The sequence below is a fragment of the Chlorocebus sabaeus genome, chromosome 17 (genome assembly GCF_047675955.1).
Source record: "Chlorocebus sabaeus isolate Y175 chromosome 17, mChlSab1.0.hap1, whole genome shotgun sequence".
Lineage (NCBI taxonomy): Eukaryota > Metazoa > Chordata > Mammalia > Primates > Cercopithecidae > Chlorocebus > Chlorocebus sabaeus.
This window is the reverse complement of record NC_132920.1, coordinates 72023855-72050076: the sequence shown is the minus strand read 5'-3', so window position 1 is coordinate 72050076 and position 26222 is coordinate 72023855. Positions and strand designations below refer to the sequence as shown.

The following is a 26222-nucleotide window of genomic DNA, read 5'->3' as shown; positions in this document are numbered from 1 at the left end:
CACATGTATGTATGTCTGGCTTTAAAATTCTGAATTATGTTCATAGGAAGAATTAAGCAGTGCTTCAGAGGATATCTGAAGCTCAAAGATAAATGTAGAATTTAGAGAAGAATGCTCTTTTATACTGAAATATTTTGGAAAAATTTTATAGTAAACATGAGTATATGATAAGCAGAAGGCTAAAGTCTCATTTTATTTTATTTTATTTTTATTATTATTTTTTTGAGACAGAGTTTTGCTCTTGTCTCCCAGGCTGGAGTGTAGTGGCGCAATCTTGGCTCACTGCAACCTCTGCCTCCGGGGTTCAAGTGATTCTCCTGCCTCAGCCTCCTGAGTAGCTGGGATTACAGGTGCCTGCCACCATACCTGGCTAATTTTTTGTATTTTTAGTAGAGATGGGGTTTCATCATGTTAGCCAGACTGGTCTCAAACTCCTGACTCAGGTGATCCACCTGCCTTGGACTCCCAAAGTGCAGGTATTACAGGCGTGCGAGCCACTGTGCCAGGCCACGTCTCATGATTTTTTAGATAAAATTGAAGACTTAAAAGAATATTCCTCTTTTAGCTGCTGTTTGAGGCTATGCTTTGTCTTTCTGGAGATATTCACTACTTTCCTTTGCCATTAGAGGCCTTCAAGTGGAAGAGTTTAAGAAACACAGAACATCATTTTTTTTTATTTTTAAACTTACCTTGGCAGTACATTTCCAAATTCCAAAAAGCAAGCCATAGAGTTTCAAATCTTCTTGATGCTTAGTGATTTGGAGTTAAAGTAGTTTTTAGTTCATACATTCCAAAGATAGGAAATAATTATGTTCTGAAGATACCATTAAGGTCAGCATAAAGTGGACATAATTTAGAGATTATTATGTCAACTGACTGGATATATGATGTTAACCTGTGTTTGGGGTATCACAGGAAAGCTTAATATATTAGACTGGAATCACCTTCCAGATTATGTGGAAGAATTATGTCAATGATGATATACAATATTCTTTGTACTTTTTGAGGTAACCAAGCCAAATAAGTATCTAGAACACAACAACAGAATCTTCGGAGAATCAACAGTGGGAGTCATTATGTGTAATCACAGAAATATCAAAAGTGTGTTTTATCAGCAAATCTGATATTATGCTCATTATGATTTTTTTGTTATTGTTGGGGGAGGAAGGAAAGATGGTTATAAATGATGGGTATAGAATTAGACATGTCAGAAGACTTCACAGAGAGCTCAATGATTCATTTAACCAAGCAATAAACCACTGGGAAACTAGATGGGAGACACGTATGTTTATTAAAATATCATGTAGAATAGGAGATGGAAATATCCAACATCTCAAAGTGGCAGTCTCTAACCTGATAACATAACTGCTGCACAATTTTTCAGTGTAAAAAATCAACTGCTTGTTATAAAGGTGTTTTCACCCATCTTCATGCATGCAAAAGAAGAATAACACAATTAGCCTTTTGGATATAAAGAAAAAAGGAACAATCAAGAAACAATACTTTTAATAATTTAAAAAATCTTTATAACCCCAAATATATTGTAATGCTATTATTTTCCAGGTTATTTTTGCTCTAATAACAGTATATAAATACATATATTTTCTTGTTTTGAGAAGCTAAGATTTAGTTGTAATACAAGTAAATCCTCTAAATAAACTATTTTTTTAAAGGGTATGATAAATTGTAATACTTACAGGGATTTTTATGTAAGTACTGAACGATGAAGTTTAGAGACAATATAAAATCAACTATGGATTGACTAGAAAATAGCTGTATGTCCCTTTAACCCATATTTTCATTTTGTCAAAAATTATTAAGTGACACAACTGTTGTTTAAAAACAGAAAATAAAGCTTTAGCTAAGTATACAAAATGAAAGTATTCATTTTCCTTTCTAAGATATTGTCTACCTTACTGGCTGAAGCATTTTCAGTGCAGTATTACAACACATAACAGTTCTCTCCACACCAATTTGGCTATATAGGTCTATGAACATTCCTCACATGTTTAATATGTAAACATGCCACTGAGCACAAAAAATGAATTAAAAAGAGTAAAATTCAACATTGGCAGTTGGGTTTTACGTATAAAGCAGCAAAAGGGCAGACCTCAGGTGATGTTTAGACTTACTTCTTGACCTAGACTTATGTTAACAAGCCCCCAAAAGGTCTAAAGCACTAAAAAGGTCTGCCAACTACACTGAGATGTGGCTACGTAGATGTTCTATGGGTTTACAGCTATAAGGTGAATAAAACTGAATATATCCATCAAATTCTTTATATTCTACATAGCAAAAGAGTACTAGGAAAAATTACAAATAAATCAAGTCTCCTATAGTTAAATCAATCAATAGCAACTCTCTCACTTAAAAAGTAACACCGGGCATAGCATATAGAGCATCTAAGACACAAAATGTATGCAATTCCAAATTTTAGATTATATTACACATTTTACTTTTTTTTTTTGTTAAAGATGTGCTATGTAATCATTACAATTATTTTAACTACAGCAAATACATGAGTAGGTTAAAAATTGGTATGTCATATATCCCACAAATATATATACCTTTTATGTGCATACAAAAATTTTTAAAAAATTGGCTTAGTGTCAGAAGTAAATTTAATAAAATAGAGTTCTTAATTAAGGCTAGAATTTTCCACAGTGAGAAAACTGTCCCCATGGAGTAGCTAAGAAGACAGAATATGTAGGCGCAAAGCCTGGGTTTTATTTGTTTGTTTGTTTATTTATTTATTGAGACAGAGTCTAGCTCTGTTGCCCAGGCTGGAGTGGAGTGGAGTCTCAGCTCACTGCAACCTCTGCCTCCCAGGTTCAAGTGATCCTCCTGTCTCAGTCTACCTACTAGCTGGGATTGCAGGCACGTGCCACCACGCCCGGCTAATTTTTGTATTTTCAGTAGAGACGGAGTTTTGCTCTGTTGGCCAGGATGGTCTCTAACTCCTGACCTCAGGTGATCCACCCTCCTTGGCCTCCCAAATTGCTGAGATTACAGGCATGAGCCACAGTGCCTGGCCAAAGCCTGGGTTTTCATACTAGCTCTGCCAACCCCCAGTTACTTAATCTTTATACCTTAGTTTCCTTACTGTATACAGGAAAAATGTTATCAGAACCTATTCCATAGGCCTGTTTTGAAGATTAAATAGTGTTGATAAAACAACCTGGAAGAGTAAATGATATATAAATGTAAAAGTCTGTTATTTGTAGACATAAACAAGCCAGGAGTAGTAACTGAGCACCAAAGGTGAGACAGAAGAGAGAGAAAGAAAAAGATCAAAATAATGTGTGCTTTGTGACATGACCACTTCCCAATCACCTTTCCTCCAGTCCTCCCATGACCAACAGTTTCCTCATCAAAGTCTATTAAACTCATAAAGTTTGGACATTAACAAAGGTTTTTTTTGTTTGTTTGTTTGTTTGTTTTTTTACAAAGCAAGGAAATGGCTAAACTTTATGCAGTCTATGTTGTACTGAACAGGGGAATCTGGACTCTAAGAGTCAAAAGAGGCCGGGAAATTTTAAAACTGATGAATGAATAAAAATTGTGGGGTCAGTTTTGGATTCTAACAGGTTTTGAAACTGGGATAAAGGGGTTCTCAAATTATACTGGCAGTGCACAAATTTTACAGTAACATAAGAAAGCACCAGTATTTTCAGACTCTACTTTAGAAAAGAATTTAAACTCAGCCGGGCGCAGTGGCTCACACCTGTAATCCCAGCACTTTGGGAGACTGAGGCTGGTGGATCACCCGAGGTCAGGAGTTTGAGACCAGCCTGACCAACACAGTGAAACCCCATCTGTACTAAAAATACAAAAACTAGCCGGGCATGGTGCTGGTCGCCCGTAATCCCAGCTACTTAGGAGGCAGGAGAATCGCTTGAACCAGGGAGGTGGAGGTTACAGCGAGCTGAGATTGCATCGTTGCACTCCAGTCTGGGCAACAAGATTGAAACTGCATCTCAAAAAAAAAAAAAAAAAGAGAACATAAACTCTCAAATGATTTCATTATTTATAATGAAAGCCTTTTCAAGTTGTGTGTGTGAGAGTCAGTCAGTGGTTTCTCCCCTTTCCAGGTAAACAATTCATAGTAAGTGGTTGCTAAGTCACGGATTGTATTTCTCGGCTCCCATCCCTAGCATCTAGGCTTGACCATGTGATTCACTGTCATTAATACAGCATTAATATGAATGACATGTGATGCTTCTAGAACATGGCTTTTAGGAGTCAGATATATGTTCTCCATTTCCCTTTCATACTTTTGCAATATGGATTTGAATGACAAAAATGCATAACATGTAAAGAACCTGGGCACCTGAACCACTGCACAGAGGAAAGTTGATAACCTGCCACGAGCATCTGCCTCAAATTATTAAATTAACAAAAAATATAATTTTACTAAATGTGAGCCTTTATACATTTAGGGTAAAGTTTTATAGAAACTAGAATTATGTTAGCTAATATATCAAATTACTTGGGGATGATATAATAGTATGATGGCTAAGAATAAATTCTATCACACAAATGCTGTGTCTAGCAGTTATCAGCTATGTGATCCTCGGCAAATTAATCTTTCTGAGCTTTAGTTTCCTTATTTAAATATAATGATGATAATAATGGTACCTGTTTTAAAGTGCTAGAATTGTGCCAGTATGACTCATTGTATGTACCTGATAAACCCAGCCTTTATTAATATCTACGATTAGGCTTATCCCTGTGGGTGAGTGAAGTAGCTAAATAAGCAGAACCAATGAATCCAGTTTTCTTGTAAGTATACAGAAGCATTCTGAACAGTTTAGGAGAGTCTATCTAGAAGCTGGCGTGGTTGTACATAAAATGGTTTCAGAGCCAGAAGGCTCACTGACAGTGCCACCTCCTTGGCCAGCTTCAATGACATACCCCATTTAGAGCACAGACTCTATAGCCCAACTGCTGGATTCAAATTCCAGCTCTGTCCTTACTATGTGAACTCAGGCATGTTCCATGCCTCCCTATGTTTCAGTTTCCTGATGAGTAAATGGGACTAATAAAGTGAGGCATATCACTGAAGATGAAAAAATTGTGGTGTGCGTCAGCTTAGTCTTAGGGTATAAAATTATACGGATATACATGTTATAAATTTCTCCTCGTAAAAAAATGAAGTCCAAATTAAATATTTTTCTGGTTATAAATGACAAAATGCTCACCACTGACACTGGAGATTCTGGATATTTACAGGCAGTTATACATTTAACTAGTATGTAATAGTACTTTAACATACCGAAGCCATATGGTATAGTGGTTAAGCACTGAGGCTACAGGCACAGACTAAAATTCTAATTATTTCTTTGCCACTTACTAGCTGTGTGACAATGGTTAAGTGACTTAACTTCTCTCAGCTTCTGTGTTTTCCTTGAAGAATCCAGCCAATATTCAGAGTTCTGTGTCACACTCTTGTATCAATGTCATAGGGCTGCTCACAGGGTTAAATGTGACACTACACATTATAAGCCTTACAAAGGACCAGTTACATAATATAGGCTAAACAACTTTTAACCATTCTTATTAGTAATTATTTGCCACTTGATCAGTATCTGTGGAATGAATGAAATAAATGTTTGGCATCACCTAAACATGACTGTCAATGATGAGTGAAAACAAAAATAGTAGCCATTTAAGTTCAGTGGAAAATGATTGCTGGTTTCAGGCAGTGCTGACCTAAAGATTTAATGGTGGAAACAAAGGTAAAGCTTAAAACAGAACTAATGGCTTTTTTTACATCTTGGGGAGGTGAGTAGGATACAACTAAGAATAAATAAGATAAATGCAATATGATATGTTACTAAAAACAGAATCTCTAAAAAATTACATTTCATACACCATGTATATAAAATATGAAATATTTATGCTCCTTTCAAATTGTATTTAATTCTCACAATTAGTTTTTTAGATGAGAAGAAAGTGAATTATTAAGAACATATTAAAATTTACGGAAACTTTGAGGAATAAAAAGCAGATATTTATATTTTACTTTAAATGTCATTTTCTTCAGGAAGCCTTCCTTAGTTAATACATTCTTAATCTTTCCCAATCTGATCAGCCTTTTATTTTAAAAGCTTTCAATAATTTTGCACTCATGAGCTGGTGAGCATTAAACGGCTTTGTAAAAGCTGAAGTTCCATAAAGAAAGGATCTCTCTTTGCCTGTTGATATACTACTTAGTAAATGAGCTTGTAAATATCTCCAGGGCAAGAAAAATGCTTTTACTTCTTATGTACTATAAACAGTGCTCAGTGCCAAGTTTTAAAGGGCATAGGCTCTTCTCAAATGCTTCAGCCAAAGGGTATGCAGTGAGTGACAACTATGAAAATATAAAAGCAGAACAAAAGTATAGACAACTGGCATTACTTTAAATAATGTCACTAAGCCATTTACAGAGTAAAAAGCTGCCTGCTGTATTGTGCTATCTGGGCCAGTGAATCTAGGACATGCTGAATATGAAAAGAAAAGCACAGGCAGAGGCCTCTAGAAGACATGCTGTTGCCTCCAGTGCCATCAGCAGAAAGGAGCCAACAGAGCTCACTTATTATAGAGCCACTTTGATTTAGGCACCAAGGGACTCATCACCGAAGCCACAAACCTCTTAGAAATTAAAGTCAATGCTTGCAATTGCACTTAGAGCAAATTCAAGCAGCTCTGGAAAAAATATGCTTTATCATCATGGTCAACACATTTACTGCAACATCAAAATATCTGAATTTAGCCTTTTTTCCTTCTTTTTTTCTGTGTATAAAAATTAGATTTTTAAAATTATGTGATTTATTAAATATTTTTTTCCCACAAAAATATACTTTTCAAGCTGTTCTTTGAAAGAGACAATCAAGAATGATCCATGAGAAGATGGAATTATTAAGTATTATAGAAAGCCAGAGAACTGAATTGAAAATAAATTTTCACTTCAAAGGTAATTTTTTCATACTATTTTCCTTGCTATTTACAACAATCTTCTCAATAAGTCTCCAATACCTATGACAACTAGTATGTTTTCTTCTTTGATTAGCAGAAGATCACAGAATCTTACACTAATTATAAATCTCCATAAATTGTATGTAATAATTTCTTAAAATGACTCTTCTGGGTGTTTTTTCCTTTTTAAAAACAATTGAACAATAGGTTGAGTATATTTATCAAGGTAGAAACTATAAGCAGGAACTAGCATTTTCAGCAGCAGGTTAAATGACCTAAAGATGATTAACTTTGTTTTGGCTTTATTTTTCCTGCAGGTTTCTAATCAACCCTTTCCCGTAGGTTTCTAATCAATACCCTTTCCCTTAAAGAACCCTTCCTCATTAGAGGATTTACATCCATCTTCAGTTTCAATAATGCAGGTAGACAGGTCAAAGATTCATTCTTACAATTTCAAATTCAGAGTGATAAAAATATTAATATGTGTTAATTTTTTATATTTCCCAATTAATATACTTTTACATCATTACATCACTAGATATAGTAGTGTTTCAATGCAACTATATGCCTACATATAAATGTAACTTTAGTTATTACAAATAAGTTTTAATCTTTTGCAGTTGAAACTTTCCTAAGTGTAGTATAATTATTTACTATTTGATTACTTGCCAGAATCTTCATAGCTTCAAATTAAGAGAAAAATAAGTATGGTATTTCCATTTACAAAAACATCCTATGGCACTGACTTTGAATCTGGAATACAGAATGTATTTTACCTCCTTGTAGACCTAGAACATAAAGTCTGTTAAGCTTCACTAAAACTATGACTAACCATTGTGTGTACCACATTCTTTGGTTGTAAGAAAAGAATCTTTACAGTATAAATGATTTTGGAATGAGTATCACAATGTACTGGCTCAATATCAGAGGTTTGTTTCCTAAGTAAGAATTCACTAGCTTACTTGAAAATAAGTTACAGCAGATCCTTTATTCACAAGTCTCCTCTGGCCCTATGCTCAACAAAAGATTTCCAAAAAATCTGGGTATTTTTGCTTAAATACTTAAGTATTTTCATAAGGTTAAAAAACCTTTTATAAATGATGTAAAAGGATGTTGTAAATTAATATCTTTATCAACCACTATTATTCCTCATAAATGTACATTTTTATCTTTCAATGATTTTCTAATAAAATATTACTTTATTTGACATTTACTGTAATGGTAAAATAGTTAAATCAGCACCAATTCTGGTTCCAAAAGGGGGAGAGGGCAGTAAAGGGAGTGAGTGCTGAAAAAAAGTATCTATTGGGTACAGTGTTTACTGTTTGGGTGATGGGTACACTAGAAGCCCAAACCTCACCATTATGCAATTTACCCATGTAACACACCTGCAAATGTACCCTCTGAATCTATTAAAAAAATCAAAATCTTAAAATGATAATTATTTATTCTTGCTTATAAAAGAGTTAATATTTAAAAACAATAAGGTAGAATTAACTGGTTAAATGTATCAAGAGCAATGTTCAGGTGCTTTTGAAGTGATATATAAGCAAAGAAGAGAAAGAAAGGATAAGGGAGGTTGCAGAGTAATAGACAAATCACTTCTACAGTCATCGACAGTAAACGTTGGGGATTGACTCCAGGATGACCGCCATGTATACCAAAATCAAAGCTATCCCTCCACATATGCAGGTTTCTATAATAATTCTCATGGATACTTTATTTTGGCTTTCCATTTGGTTGACAAAAAAATTTGTGAATAAGCAGGCCTGCGAAGTTCAAACTGCATTAAGAGTCAACTGTACTTGTTACAACTTAAAAAAGATGATTTTATTTCCTAGGAATAACAAACCAAACATAGAAGAAAAACTTACCCACTAAGAAGAGCTTGCTTGTCACAATGTTAAATGAAATATTATACCATGATGTGATCAATTCGTTACCATCTAAGCCTTATGGTTTGACTGAACAAACATCATATTCGCCTAATAGATGTTTATCAAGATTCTTTTGCATTAAATGCACTGTTGTGAAAGACCAGAAAAAACCTGTTGCATGGTCATTACCCTTGAGTTACTTTGGAGTTCATCTTGTGACATGAATTCTACAGATGTAAACAGTACCACATGAGAACTCCCCAAAAGTCTTATAGGACTTAAGAAAATTACTTTTGGTCCTGGTAGGAAGTTGAAATTTGCGTAGGGCTTGAATGAAGAGAAAGATTTTGACAGACAAACTGAAAGATTAAGAATTTTCTGGGTAAAGCACTTGCAGAGGCACAAAGAAAGACGCTTTGTGTTCGTGAACCCAAGGAAGACAGGTCTGAAGCAAGAAAGAAATGAAGTTACACATTGGAACATAAATAAGAATCATTTGCTCATGTCAAATAAAAGTGGACATTTTTCTGTTACATACATCACATTGGTTTCACATGTGCACAGTACCTGTGGCCTACACCATAAGTTAAATTACTCAAATAAGTTCCTATCTATAAACTTTCTGTGATCTACTAAGGACGGTTTGGGGAAATTGAATAAACAGAATTCAGATTGCAGTGAGAGGGGGACTGAGTGGCCTCAGAAAGAGAGGGAATACAGAAAGCTCCTCCAAAAGTTTCTTTCATTCTAGAAAACTTTTCTGTACGTGGTACAGGCTTTGTGCTACATACTGGGATACAATCACTGAAATCACAGATACGGTCCTTGAGCCCCCAACTGGGAAAATTAGGGTTGAGTGATGTGCTTTTACTACTTTATGTAAACAGCTAAGCCAGGTATCAATTTTAGGGCAAAGTTGAAGATATAAAGAGCCTTATCTATGGGGGCATAAGTCTTCATTCTGAGAATCACTGTGTCTAACAAGAGATATCAACAGACGTATGGTATAAATGTAAACATGACAGGTATATGGAAAAAAACAAAGTCATGGAAGTAGGGTAAATTAACCCCTGACTCTGAGAAGCAGAGAACAATGATAGAAATGATTATGGTTTACTAATATCTTCTTCTGCATTGCAGGCACTAAGTTGCTGGCTTAGAGCAGACCTTAAGAAATGTTCTCCTTAAAGGACTAGACAATAAATATTTTTAACTTTGTGGATTAAGCAGTCTCTGACTTTGTAGCATGCAAGTAGCCACAGACAACATATAAATGAATGAACATGGCTGTATTTCAATAAAACTGTTTATGAACATAAAAATTCGATTTCTCAGACTTTTCACATATCACAAAATATTATTTACATTTTTATTTTTTTCAACCACCTAAAAAACATAAAAATATTTATTCTCACATGGGCCCTAAAAACCAGGCTCTAAGCCAGACTTTAGTGACCTCTAACCTAACAGAGTGAAGGCTGAATAACAGAGCAGAGGGGAGGGAACTGGCAAAAAGAAAACTTGGATTTCTGTCTGGCAGATTATGCCTAATTTGGGATAACATACTTCTGGGAGTTCATAAACATCTTTCATGTTTGTTTACACGGTGGTGTAAGTGAACAAGTGCAATTTACTGAGGCTAGGACTGACAGATTTCACCAGATCCTCAAAGATGGACTGGAAGAACTTTGAGAAATACTGACTTAGAAGAACTCAAGCGTTAGATATTAAGATTCTATTCTTGTATTCTATTAATTACACGTAATGAACAGATAAAAATATTAGCTGGATTAATCTGCCCCTGACTACCATTCATGCATGATGTTACTGATACCTTTTCTTTATCTACTTACCCTTGTATTTGGTTCCCCATAATTATTAAAACTGCTAATTATTATTACTGATCCCTTGCCATGTGTCAGCTACTTTGCTAAACTGTTTAAAAAATTTATTTAATCTTCACAAAGGTCTTCTGAGGTAGGTACCATTTATGCTTCCATATTAGAGTTGCGAAACTGGCGGCTAAAAAAGGACCTTTACCTTTTTGTTTTCTGCAGGAGTCTCTTCTAGATCCTCTTTATTTGTATTTTATACTTCTTTCCTAAGTAACTTCATTGATTTCAATTGCCAGTTCTATGTTGTTGATCCTCAAATTGCCTAAAACACATTTACAATGACAGTCCCAAGCTCAACATGGCCAGAATTGGCAAATGTGGTCCTTTCCCAACAATCACCCTCTTAGTAAATGGCAACATCACGTACCCTTATCTCTAATATTCCTCTCCTCCCTATTGCCCAAATGCTCAGACACAAAAGACTGTTTATTCTAAGACATAATTCTAAGCTTCTTCCAGTTCCACCCTAGTTACAAGCATCCCGTGATGGTGTACTAAGTGGTCTTAAATACATATTTTTTTTAAAGTGAAAAAGGTAATATTATAGAACAAAATTAAATATTATAAAGCTATGGTTGTTTAAAAAATCTATATCAAAAAGGCTTCTCTTTGTGTGTACATACAGTTGGAATGGGATTAAAGTGGTTACGAACATAAGCTCTACTTCAACTGTTAAGAGTTGTGATGCCTCAGACAAGTCATAGAACCTGTAAAATGGCAATAATAATAGTATTTCATGGCTGTTTTTTGTGAATTGAAGGAATTAACACACATAAAAAATTAAAACACTAGCTGGCATGTAGTAATTGCTCAGTAAATCACAACTATTATTGCTAATGGTTTTATCAATATTAATAATACAAATGCATAGAACGATTATCCAATAATAAACTATCATTTTCACACTGACTTTGCAATTAGTGGTGATACCACAGGAATTTTATATATCTACTTTTTGCCTTTCTGTACTTAAAATGTGAAAATCATTAGTAAAATAAATCCACAAAACTCTCTATTTAAAAAAAAACACTCTGAATTAAATAAGGATGTATTAAAATTGGTCACTTTAAAAACAATCAGACACATTTCTTGTTACGTCTTTAGCTGCCTGAAATGTTTTGTGACACCTATTCTGAAACTGATCTCATGCTTAACAATTATCTTAGTATAGTGAAAAATATCACCATGTGTAATTATTTTAGTGCTAAGTGTTGTGCTTTGAAGGCACTTAATAAATTTAGTTTCCTTTCCTCTTCTAAATCCTGAAATGCAAATTAATTATAAAAATTAATTCCACTGAAATCAATAACTTTTTTCTGCCAAGCCAACCTAAAAGTATATCTATATCTTAGCCAAACTCAAAATTTATATTTCAGAGCAAGGAAAAGAACAAACATAGACCAGCTGGAGTATGTTTGAAAATACTAATCCTTATTAGGGCATCTCTTCAGAAGATGAGTTACTTTAGCTGAATTGAATCTCTATTAACAGTAGTGAATTCCTAAGGCAGACAGCAACAGTAAATAAAAGAATCCATGCTTACATTCATTTGATGGTTTCGCCGACTTGAGAATCATTTCTGGCACCATGATTTTGTGTTCAGGAAACAAAGAACATGAAACATTACGTTCTTCGGAATGTTTTTCTTGTGCCATTAAATGAATCAAGTAAATGAGGCAATAAGGCATGAACAAGGAATTTAGATTTCAGCAATATTTTGATCCACAGTAGCTTTCAGTTTCTGAAACTTTGGAAGGGCCAACATCCTTTGTAAGAATTTTTGGCTTATATTGTTAATAATCAGCAGAGCCAAGAAAACATTTCTTAGAATGTTCAAAGACACTACATTAGCCTTCCTTCCCTGCAGTTATAACATTATTTTTCTAAGAGAAAAGGCAGACAGTCCTCACAAAGCCATACCAGACTTAAAATATAGAGAATATTTTGGTAAACTGTATTGGTTAGAAGGAGAAAAATAAGTCCTAAGGCAAGTATCATCCATTTTCCCAAGGTGAATAAAGTATGCTCTCCAGGAAGGTTCCCATTTGATTTATTTCATGACTTGCATTACCTGTGTAACTTTTGGGTAATAAAACTGGAAAAAACTAACAGAAGGAGATTTAATATTTTGCATATTTATTGGCATAATTATTGTCTAAAGACAATAAGAATTTTAAAATAATACCTTGAACTCATTGTAAATTAGCTTATTCAAGCACTATCCCTTTAGATGTGAGTTACAGTTATTTCAGTGTATATTATTCATTTCTTGACAGTAGAACAAGGAAAATTTTGATAGTTTCTATGTATGATTTCATCTTGAGAAGTTAGTGATATGTCTTGGAAATTCATAAACACTTATTAACCCATTGTGAAATCTAACATCTATAAATCTACCTAAAACACCTTAGAATACTTATATTTATTGCCTGTAGAATCTTGTAGAATAGTGAACTCCATATAGTTTTGAACTCCACTATGGACTTCCTGAAGTCCTTCACTCCCTTGATTAGAATGAAAGAATTATTTAATTTCCTAGAAATAAATTGTCAAGGCAAAAAAAAAAAAAAAGCCATTTAGAGCCATTTTAAGAAAAAGTGAGCCGGGTGAGGTGGCTCATGATAGTAATCCCAGGACTTTGGGAGGCTGAGGCAGGAAGATCACTTGAGGCCAGGAGTTCAAGACTACACACAAAAAACAAAAAACAAAAAAAAAAGAAGAAGAAGAAAGAAAAGAGTAAGATTTTCTCATTTCTTGGGAAGATACAATATTAATAGATAAGAATGAAAGAGCAGAGCTTCAATTTTTTCCAATAAGAGTGATAATACACATGCTAGAAAGAGTCAGACTAAACAGTAAATAGCAAGCAGCCCAAGACAGGTGAATCACTAAAACGGGCATAAGAATCTAGACTTAACCAGATATTTTCTCAAAGTCTTAAAGAATGTGGCAATATATTCTCAAAGAATCTTATGGTGATTTCAGACACCTTGGCAAGGACACTGGAGATGCATAAAGGCAGGGGATGACAATCTTGAAAGACAAAAGAACAGCTAATGTGAACCAGATACCTGCAAGGGAGGCCTTGATCCCTGATAAATGTTTTTTTAAAGTTACTTTCCAGATGACTTGCATTATCCAAACTTAGCTGGGTAAGTGCCGCTCAGCAGGATTTTAATCATACCAATTAATTTCTTACAACATAGCTCACCCTATATCCTCACTCTCTCCATTTGTTAATACCTCATTTGCACTGAGAAGATCAAGGAGCCTCTGACTGAAGCTCCTTCAGCTTTCAATATTCCCACTGCAATATTCCTTTGTATTTCAGCCATTTCCTCTTTTCTATCATACTCAGGGAAACAAAATCAACCTTCTCTGTCTCCAAGAATAAACTTGTGTTCTTGAATTATCGCCTCTGTTCTCTGGAACTTTGCACAATTAAAATTATTTGTATCATATCTTTCAATCTCTCCATCTAGAGGTGTTACATCCATTCTTCACCCGGAAAAATGATCAGATTCCTTTGTTCAGAAACATGCATGCACACACACATCACACACACCTCTTACTCCTACTACTCCCTCAATTAGAGTCTGGTACATGAAAAGTGCTAATAAATGTTGGTAGAATCAAAGAAAAAAGGACTGCTACGTTTGATCTCTTTCCTTCCTAATGCTAAGCTCCCTGAAGAAAAGTTCATAAGAGTTACCTCTATTTATCCATCTTGCCAGCCCCAGCACTACGCACATGAACAGACTTTAGGGATGGTCAAGGCAGCCTCATTCTAACCCATTGTGTACCTTCTAGCTCTATTCCCTTGAGTTCCACCCCAGAGTATCTCCTGTTCTAGCCTTTCCCACCCATGACAAGAACTGCATGCTAAATCTAATTGTGAAGGGGAATTAAGATAGAGATGGTTAGAGAGAGGGAGCTGAAATGAATGACAAAATGGAGAGTGGAATGGGCAGCAAGTTGACAGTGAAGCCAGAGAGCTCAATTTAGGAGTTCAGAAAAACAAAGTGTTGAAATAATGGGGACAACATATGGAGTTAGAGGGTCTTTAACAGGGTCTTGAAGGAAAGGATCTGCACAGGGGAGAAATAAACTTTGATACTGGAAAAATATCGGAAAGGTACAGAATACCTATTACTAAAGAAGCATAGAAGTGATTTTTAACACATTCATACCACATCATAATTGACAATTGTTTGAAAATTGTGAAAGAGTCCTGCAATATTTCCCATAGCTAGAATATGAACATCAACATCTTGTCAGTATTTGGAGAAAATATATTACTCTAACAAAGTATCTTCAGCTGTTAATGATATAATAAATAATTTTACTAAATGGTTAGAACAAATCATCTACCAATTCTGCATGTGCCCTCATCCTAGGGACTTAGATCCTTGACCCATTTTTCTCCCCTCTACCTTTGATAACATATATAAACAGAACTAGATTTTATTATTTCTGGCATTTCACTTTCCTCTTTTTCATTTTGTTCGTTGGTTCGTGTGTATTTCAGGTGTCATTTCCTTCCACTGTAAATGATACTTCTATTTTTGAAACACCCACTGCGCCTGGGATAGTACTGTAGATAGTCACCCAGTAGTACAAGTTAAAGTAAATTGAGCAATTTCTAGTTTATAAAGCTGATATTTTACATTTACAGATGTTTTCTTCATAAAAGTTAAAAGTTCTATTAGAAATCATAGTCTCAGTTGTACAAAGCTTATTTGATTTGAGATCTGTCCTGAGATGAGGTATCCACGGGAATTAGAGAAATATTTCATATAGTTTTAGGTTCCACACAGATTTCTTTTTCATATCCCAGGAAACTAAGCATCATTTTCAACATTTAATCAATGTACTCTTCCCTCTGTTGTGCAAAGTCCTTCCTTGTGTACTCATCCTGATTTGTGTTTTTATGCTCAGGCTTTACCTCTTCAAGAAAGCCTCTTGGAATGAGTCTCGTCCTTTCCTGTGCTTCTGTTCTACTACTCTGACACTTGTATTTAAAATAATTGTGTTTTCTGAGCTAAAATATTTATATGTGATTTGCTCTACGATACTGTGATATCCTTGAGGGCAGGAACAGTACGCCATCCCTTTATCCCTAGCTCTTATCCCAGTGCCTGGCATGATGTCTAGCATATACTAACCACAAAGATGTTCAACAAATGCTTGAACTTATTTCAAAATCTCAAATGTGCTTGTTCTCTCTCTCTCTCTCTCTCTCTTTGCAAAGTGGTTAAAAGCATGGGCTTTGGCACCAGGTCGCCTGGGTTTGAATTCAAGTCCAATCAGTTATGAGACCTTGGGAAATTACCCAATCCCTCTAAGTCTTAGTGTCTTCAACTTTAAAATGGGAATAAAAACATATCATAAGTTTCTTGTGACCAATGAAGGAGTGAAACTGTATACACTCACAAACATAACTTAGGAGAGCATGGTAAAAGCTCTAGAAGTGCAGATATAGTATTTTATCCACTTAGATACATGAATACTTACCATTCTTATGAAACTGATTAGTATAATTTCAAAAGTATATTTAGAAATGACTTTGCACAGTTTTGTAGAACCTTCCCAATAATGTTTTCATTTTCAAGTGAGGAGAAGATACAGGATATTGTATGGAATATTATACAGTTAGTATATGAGTGAGGGGACAATTCCTTACATTACACAGGCTGGGCCACTAAAACCAGCAGAGATTAAAAACTTTACATTTTAAAACCCAACCTGCAGTTTACCTAGGGCTTCATTCAGTTCCAAAATATTTCTGGCTCGGGAACATTGTCTTAACATTTACCATTCTTTACTACTTCATACCCTTTCTATCTATATTGAAAGAAAGGGCTGAAAATTAAGAGAATCCAAACTTGTTTAAAGAGAGACATCTAAGAGGGGCTTTCTTATGGGAGATTAAAATTGAGTAATATTTCTTGGGGGAATAGGAATCCAGAAATACAGATCTCATAGTCAATGCGGAAGCTGAAGCAATGAAAACTAACCTTTCTTAGCTAATTCTGAATTTTGTTAAATCTCTGTAGGAGAGATGAAATATAATTAAATTAATGGGGAAAATCATTAGTAGAAGTCCTAAGAAAGAGAAATATCAGGCTATGCACTAAAACAAAGAGGGGTGATAACTGAGGGTTACCAACATTTGTCACTTGCTTTAGAAAGATCAAGAAGATTGAAACCTAAGGATAGGCTATCAAATGAAAGGTAAGATTATTATGTAGAAAGAGAAGCATAAAATTTTACACATAGAAAGTCCACAGGAGAACATCCCATTCAACCCATCATTATACAAGAAAACTGAGTTGTAGAGAGAAGTCGAAGTTCATTCATTGAGTCACTTTGGAACAGAACTATACATTTTGGTATCTTGGCTTCATAATCCCATTTCCTTTTTGCACCTGTACATTGCAATCTAATCTCTGAAAAGAGGGTATTCCATGAAGTTATTAACAACACAACTTCTGGGAAAGAAGATATTATTTGATGTCAACATCTGACCATAACTGAGATAAAACACAAATGAAAAAAGCAAAGAGACTAAGTGTTTTAATGACAATAATTTGAACCCATTACCTATTAATACAAGGATGAGCCACAAGAATAGTTTTTATGCAAAATTACTGTTGTGTTTCATAAGAAAACTATGCTCAAGTAATGAATGATAGGGTACTAACTAGCTAGAGAGGAAAAGAGCGTAAAGAGGGAGAAGAAAGAGAAAAAGAGAGAAAAAGACAGACTGGAAAGTTGAGGGAAGAAGAAAAACCAACTCTCAAACTTACAATCTCTCACACAGGAAGCACTGGTTTCCTTCAAGGACATCAAATAATGTTTCCATTTCATCTAAGTATTTTGAAATCTGGTGGTCAAAACCTTCTCCACCACCTCATGCTGTAAATAATTACTTCAAAACCAATAAAAATCTATCCATCTGAAAAGGGGCTAATATCCAGAATCTACAAAGAACTTAAACAAATATACAAGAAAAGACAATCCCATCAAAAAATGGGCAAAGGATATGAACAGATGTTTCTCAAAAGAAGACATTTATGTGGCCAACAAACATATGGAAAAAAGCTCATCATCACTGGTCATTAGAGAAATGCAAATCAAAACCACAATGAGATACTATCTCAAGCAAGTTAGAATGGCAATCATTATAAAGTCAGGAAACAACAGATGCTGGTGAGCATGTGGAGAAATAGCAACACTTTCATACTGTCGGTGGGAATGTAAATTAGTTCAACCATTGTGGAAGACAGTGTGGTGATTCCTCAAGCATCCAGAACCAGAAATACCATTTGACCCAGCAATCCCATTACTGGGTATATACCCAAAGGATTATAAATAATTCTACTATAAAGACACATGCACACATATGTTTATTCCAGTACCGTTCACAATAGCAAAGACTTGGAACCAACCCAAATTCCCATCAATGATAGACCAGGTAAAGAAAATGTGGCACCATGGAATACTATGCATACATACACCATGGAATACTATGCAGCCATAAAAAAGGATGAGTTCATGTCCTTTGCAGGGACATGGATGAAGCTGGAAACCATCATTCTCAGCAAACTAACACAAGAACAGAAAACCAAACACCAAATGTTCTCACTCATAAGTGGGACTTAAACAATGAGAACACATGGACACAGGGAAGGGAACATCACACACCGGGGCCTGTCAGAGGGTGGGGACCTAGGGGAGGGATAGCATTAGGAGAAATATCTAATGTAGATGTCAGGTTGATGGGTGCAGCAAACCACCACGGCACATGTATACCTATGTAACAAAACTGCACCTTCTGCGCATGTATCCCAGAGCTTAAAGTATAAACACACACACACACACACACACACACACACACACACCAAAACCCAGGAAGCACCACCATAAAAAAATTAAACAAAATAAGCAATACAAATGAAAAATGCCTCATACTTACTGTAAAGGAACCTGACTCTAAAGAAGACAAATAATTCTCCATAACAGATAGAACAGCTCATCTGATTGGAAGAGCAAAGATGCAGATCCATCACAGGGATGCTAGCTATTTTAGGTTCATTCTAATCCTGTAATTTTAAGACATGACTCAAATTTCCTACTTCTAATTTATTTGCCAATATATCCAGTAGAATGAATAATTTAAAATAGGTACTTTCCAGAATGCTGAGTGAGACATAAAAAGGATTTTGTGAAAAGCTTTTTGGTATGAGTAAATTTTGTGATAAGGTTCTTGCTATTAAGGAATAGAAAATGGAACCAATGTTGGTTTTAAGAGGAAAAACAGTTGCCGACTATTTAAATCGCTTCAATATTTCACTTACCGTTGATTTTACATAATATTGAGCATAGTAATGAATAGTCTAACCTGTCTGACCAATTTTATATAATTTTAAGCAGTGTTTTGTTATATTTTACAATGCAAAAATAGCCACCCTCCCTTTTGTATTTGCTTTTTAAATATATACCTTTAGGGCATTACGCTTTTAAATTTATAAGCAGCAGAAAATATCTGAAACACATATTCGTATTAAAACATTTTTCTTTGTATAAAACCACTGACCCATTTTTCTACAGTAAAAATCTCTGCTGGGTTTTTACTTATATTGAAACTATAACAAGTACAGTTCAATTATTATATTTATACAGTACCTTGAAGAGTATATGTCAAGTTGCACAACTGACCTTCTTTTCTATAGAAAGTATAGATGTAGCCAAAAATAAGTAATTGAATTATGGAACATTTTGAAAAAGAGAACCCTGTTGCTTTTGTTGCATGTAAATAAATTTGGATGTTTAATACTTCTTTGCATTTCCTTGCATATTTGCAAATATGACCTTAATTTTTTTAATTAAAAAATCTGTCCACTTTACAGATTTAAAAGTGATACCTTGTGAAGACAGCTGTACAGAAAAAATAAACCCATAAATTTAGCAGATTTTCAGAGACATAAAAATAAATTTTCTTTTCAAAGAAGAACCAAATACATGCCACAATTCCATCACAAGCCATAGTATGAAAATCAACTTTTTCTCTCCATAAAGAATTGAGTTGTTTAGGTTGAATTCACATCACTCACCTGTTTGACTAAGCTGAGATGTGCTTCTACTCCTTCGAGACACTATGGCAACCACTTTGGCACTAAGGCTGGATCTCCGTTTCTTTCCACCTGCTCCAACTGTACCAACAGCTGTGTCTGACTGGCTGCCGTCATTATGCTCCAGTGTGTACATCTCTCCACTCACACTGGTGCTCTTCATGATGGCTCTTCCTGAAGTCCCCATCCGTCTGCCTTGCATTTTGGGGGTAAATGAACTATATTTACAAAGTAAAAACATATATGCATCCATAAATTACAGGTCAGCATCACTGAAATTCTAAATCTAATTTATTTTGAAATAATCCAGACATATTTTTAGGGGAACAATGCAGTTGAGTAGTGGTTCTACACCTACAAATAGTTTAGTATCACACCACCACCCACAAAATATTTATTACTAGACATGGCTTAAAACAATGCCATTTCAAGATGGAATAATTTATAAACTTTTTAAAGATTATAAAAATAAGTGCAACAAATGCCATACATGGGGAGAAGAATGTTACTGACCAATTTTGTAAATAGTATAGTTACTATGTTACCAGAGAAAAACTAAAATATTTCAATTATTAAGAAAAGTTCATATACATTTCAGAGAGAAAAATATTTTTAAAAACGTACACTCTTTAAATGTGCCACATAACGAGGCTTAAGAAATGAAGAGTATTTGTTCTAATTTCCCTTTGGGATTATAACTAACACATCTTGCTTCATGAGTCTAAGTAAGACTGCAAAGAAAGCAAAAACTAAAACGAAAACAACAACAAAAAATGCTTTTGGATTAGTTTCCCCTCCTCCTTCCTTGTGCCCTCATGCTCCACTTCTCCACACAAACTTCTTCATCTCATTTCCTTCTTTCAGTGTCTCACACTCGCATGATGTAGGCTAATTTCTTTTTGTTTTTTTCCTTTCCTATCAAAACTTGTCTATGTTACCGGCTTGTACAAGTTTATCTGAAGAGATTCCTTCTCTCTCCAAAGAATATATTATTGTTAATTATTTTATGCAGCATAGAAAGTTAGCTGGGAAAAACTCCTTACTATTAGCCAAAGTAAACTATGTCTGAGAGTTGAGGAGAGGTAGGGCAAGCAGGCAGGGAGCCAGGGATGTTAGGATTCTTACAACCTTTTAAATTACAATGTGTATGCAGCTTTATTATCCATCTAGACCAGTACATTTCTGTCTAATAAAAACCTGGTTTGATACATCTAAAATGACCCTCTTAATTTTGTTTCCTCAAAATATTTGCAAAAACTAAATATATGTCCCTTATTACCATTTTGATCTTTTTCATTTTCTACTTCTTGTTTTGAACTACAAAATACATACTAGCTGATATAGCATCTTTAACAGTGAGGACATTTAATATGTAAGTCAGAATAAATCCTAATATGATTATAAATTGTAAAACAGAAAGTCTTGGGATTATGTAACAAGTTTGTTGTCATGTATATAATGAGAGAGAAATTGGTATGAGGTGAATTCAGAAACGTGGGAGAGTAAGATCAGGAAGGAGAGTTTATAAGCTATGGAAAAGAGATTAAGACTGGTCCTTAGGATCCTTCATGGATTGTGAATTGAATATTGAGACCTCTATTGATGAGGACAATTTGTAATTTTCAATATTTAGTTGCATTACTTGAACTTGTCCACATCGAAATTCTTATAATAATAAATTATTCTTATTCTTTCAACGTATTCTAGTCAGTTTTTCATTAACTCAAAGTTTTTAAAGTCATTTGCAAATCTGATAATTTTGCTATGCATTTTATGTACATTTTTGAGAAACAAATGAGAGTATTATTATATATCATCCGTCCCAAACTGATTCCTGTGGGGTTTATATTCCCAACTCCAGCAGACTTTCTTTCCTGATAAATATTATGGTCAATTTCTTCTGTGTCTTCACCAACATATTGGAATGCATTAGCTAAATATGCCACCCATCCTTACGGCTACTCTATCTGCTTTTCTTTACTATTTTACTTGCAGAATTCTGCTGGAGAATCTACAGAAATGTCAGGATTTGGTCAATTTCATAGTTACAATGTCCATGCTCAGTCAAATGCCTACAACAGAGAAAGCAGTGGTTTCTTATCTCTCATCAATCTTTTTAGCACACTCTCCACAGTGGTTACTGAAAACTTCTCTTCTGATGACTTTTTTTAACCTTTAAAGGAAAGTATGAATCAATTAACATGTACCCTTTTTTCTTCCCATTATTTCCATAGAGATGGAATTCTATTACAGCTTGAAATTTCTCTCTCTAATATCGGTCTACAAAAAAACACCATTGTGAAATTCTGGGCAATATTCTTTACTTTATAAAGAAGTTTAAGAGTATACGGAAATGTCTGCTATCATATTTTGTTATTAAAATTTAAGATGAGCTGGGAAGAGTCAAAAGTTTATTTCATGGATATTCAATTTTAGCAGTGAAATATTCTACAATTTTGACAAAAGTTCTGGAAAACATAGAAAAACATGTATAAAAAGTGTTATCATTGGGAGGGGGTTAAGTTATATGAAAAATGATTGGGTGAATAAAATATGAGGTGCTTTTTCTCTCAAAAAATATATGTCTAGATGCTTAAAAGCATTCTTTTATGAGGACATGTGTAGATTCCTAAACAGTCTATAATATTATAATATTCAACGAAAAAACATTTAAGGTATTTTCATTTCTTTTAATTGAGGCAGTTCAGAGGATCTAATCAGTCAGATTAATCTAATCAATCTGAAGATTACAGCACAAATATGCTTTCTACTGCCCCATTTCTTAACTTCCATTTGTTCTGCTTCTGTTTCTTGAAAAGTTATTCCTATCACTTATACATACCTGAATCGTTTAAGACACATCTTAAGGTTTTCTGTTTTATAAAGCTATTCAGTCTCTCTAGCTTCATGACTGTTGTCTCCTGGTCCTTTGTTTCATATTTTGTACCGGTTATATTAAGATTCTGATATTTCATAACAGCAAGCACTTTATGCACCACTAAAACTGCTACAGTCCCCTTCCCATTGCTGAATGAATTGATTTATGAGTAGGAAGTGGAAAAAAAGTGATCAGTATAGAAATATACTGTGATATAACCCATCTTTAAAAAATCAAACAAAAGTCCTTTCTTTTTGATCCCCCCTCTTCCTGTAGACTTTTTGCTGAAAAATCTCAAGTAGTTATTGATATATCCTCTCCTCCTATTTTTTTCTGAACAAATTTGAATCAGGCTTTGTCCCCAACATTTCGCTAAAACTGCCTTTTATCAGTCGCCAATAACTCCACATAGCAAAATCCTGTCACTTACCAGTCCTAATCCTTTTGACCTCTCAATATGTCATGCATTTGTCAAACAATTTGATTCCCTTGTCTTGAAATACTTTATTCTTTTTTTTTTTTTTTGCCTTTTCTTTTTTTTTTTTTTTTTAATTTATTATTATTAAACTTCAAGTTGTAGGGTACATGTGCACAACGTGCAGGTTTACTGCATATGTATACTTGTGCCATGCTGGTGTGCTGCACCCATCAACTCGTCATTTACATCAGGTATAACTCCCAATGCAATCCCTCCCCCCTCCCCCCTCCCCATGATAGGCCCCGGTGTGTGATGTTCCCCTTCCAGAGTCCAAGTGATCTCATTGTTCAGTTCCCACCTACGAGTGAGAACATGCGGTGTTTGGTTTTCTGTTCTTGTGATAGTTTGCTAAGAATGATGGTTTCCAGCTGCATCCATGTCCCTACAAAGGACACAAACTCATCCTTTTTTATGGCTGCATAGTATTCCATGGTGTATATGTGCCACATTTTCTTAATCCAATCTGTCACTGATGGACATTTGGGTTGATTCCAAGTCTTTGCTATTGTGAATAGTGCTGCAATAAACATACGTGTGCATGTGTCCTTATAGCAGCATAATTTATAATCCTTTGGGTATATACCCAGTAATGGGATGGCTGGGTCGTATGGTACATCTAGTTCTAGATCCTTGAGGAATCGCCATACTGTTTTCCATAATGGTTGAACTAGTTTACAATCCCACCAACAGTGTAAAAGTGTTCCTATTTCTCCACATCCTCTCCAGCACCTGTTGTTTCCTGACTTTTGAATGATCGCCATTCTAACTGGTGTGAGATGGTATCTCATTGTGGTTTTGATTTGCATTTCTCTGATGGCCAGTGATGATGAGCATTTTTTCATGTGTCTGTTGGCTGTATGAATGTCTTCTTTTGAGAAATGTCTGTTCATATCCTTTGCCCACTTTTGGATGGGGTTGTTTGTTTTTTTCTTGTAAATTTAAAGCAGGAAAGATCTAAAATTGACACTCTAACATCGCAATTAAAAGAACTAGAGAAGCAAGAGCAAACACATTCGAAAGCTAGCAGAAGGCAAGAAATAACTAACATCAGAGCAGAACTGAAGGAGATAGAGACACAAAAAACCCTCCAAAAAATCAATGAATCCAGGAGTTGGTTTTTTGAAAAGATCAACAAAATTGACAGACCACTAGCAAGACTAATAAAGAAGAAAAGAGAGAAGAATCAAATCGACGCAATTAAAAATGATAAAGGGGATATCACCACCGACCCCACAGAAATACAAACTACCATCAGAGAATACTATAAACACCTCTACGCAAATAAACTGGAAAATCTAGAAGAAATGGATAATTTCCTGGACACTTACACTCTTCCAAGACTAAACCAGGAAGAAGTTGAATCCCTGAATAGACCAATAGTAGGCTCTGAAATTGAGGCAATAATTAATAGCCTACCAACCAAAAAATGTCCAGGACCAGATGGATTCACAGCTGAATTCTACCAGAGGTACAAGGAGGAGCTGGTACCATTCCTTCTGAAACTATTCCAATCAATAGAAAAAGAGGGAATCCTCCCTAACTCATTTTATGAGGCCAACATCATCCTGATACCAAAGCCTGGCAGAGACACAACAAAAAAAGAGAATTTTAGACCAATATCCCTGATGAACATCGATGCAAAAATCCTCAATAAAATACTGGCAAACCGGATTCAGCAGCACATCAAAAAGCTTATCCACCATGATCAAGTGGGCTTCATCCCTGGGATGCAAGGCTGGTTCAGCATTCGCAAATCAATAAACATAATCCAGCATATAAACAGAACCAAAGACAAGAACCACATCATTATCTCAATAGATGCAGAAAAGGCTTTTGACAAAATTCAACAGCCCTTCATGCTAAAAACGCTCAATAAATTCGGTATTGATGGAACGTACCTCAAAATAATAAGAGCTATTTATGACAAACCCACAGCCAATATCATACTGAATGGGCAAAAACTGGAAATACTTTATTCTAATGGATTTTCCAAACTTGTGCCTCACTGGCAGGACCTTGATCCTCTTTTATCACTGAATGTAAGAGCACCTCAATGTCCAGCCCTTTGGCTTATATTCTTCCACATGAAATGAATTCCATAGATTTCTCACCTGGTTCCAAGCTTTATGTAGTATCTACATGCTGCAGATCCCAATTGTTTTCCTGCACCTTGTACTCAACCCTGGACTCCAGATTTATATATCTAGCTGTCAACTGACATATCTGCTTGGATATATCTAATAAGGCTCTCAAACATAAAGTGTTCAACCCCTCAAAACACCTGCTCCCTCTCCAGTCTTCCATATCACATCATAGGCACCCATCTATCCAACTGCTCAGAGTGAGAACAAAATATCCCATCTTGGAAGTAAGACAAGCCCAACCAACCAACCAAACAAATTGGTTTCTTGGCCACTTTTCTTGAGCATTCCCTAACGTGCTTGTGCACTGGCTAACAAGAGCACCTAAGGTCATCTGACTGTCTACAGAAGTGTAAAATTTTGACTTAGTATTTACTTGTATAATTATAGTCCAAATATTTTATATTCTTTGTAAAGTTAGACGTTAATTTGAAAAAAAAAAAAAAAAAAAAACTAATAAAGGGCAAATGATTACTATCTGGCCCTAGAGAGGATAACCAGTAAGTCATAGTTTCATTGACTTAGAATACACTATCCAGTTCTGAATCTAACTTAGTAATCTAATTTTAGTATTCCATTTTTCCCCAATAACTATATGTGTGTGTACAAAATTACAAGGGTTTCTTGGATCATATTTGGAAACAGCTTGTTATACTGTTGGTTTTCTCACTAATTAATTAAAACTCCAACATTTGCTATTTTTCTGGTGATTATTGTTTTAATTTGGAGAATTACATTCTGATAGTACTGGAAGTTCCACCAAAGACACTTAAATGAACTCTCTACTTAAGCCAATTAGCTGTGTTGTCCAAGCAGGGCATTTCATGGGCTCTATAAGCCCAAGGATGCCTTTTCCTGG

The 26222-nt window shown here is 34.9% G+C and overlaps 1 protein-coding gene across 49 annotated transcripts in view; it reads right to left on the bottom strand.

Moving 5' to 3' along the window:
* The window catches only part of RIMS1 (regulating synaptic membrane exocytosis 1), a 499940-nt gene that overhangs the window by 45533 nt on the left and 428185 nt on the right, over positions 1-26222 (bottom strand). For 26 of the 49 annotated variants that reach the window (XM_008013531.3, XM_073006134.1, XM_073006138.1 and 23 more), the window contains one exon: positions 19849-20084. The exons of 11 other annotated variants lie outside the window; for them this stretch is intronic. In XM_008013531.3, the coding sequence (XP_008011722.1) occupies positions 19849-20084 (236 nt within the window). Of the gene's footprint in view, positions 1-19848; positions 20085-26222 lie in introns of those variants that run through there. 12 more of the 49 variants (XM_008013512.3, XM_073006135.1, XM_037987101.2 and 9 more) reach the window with 2 other exon arrangements.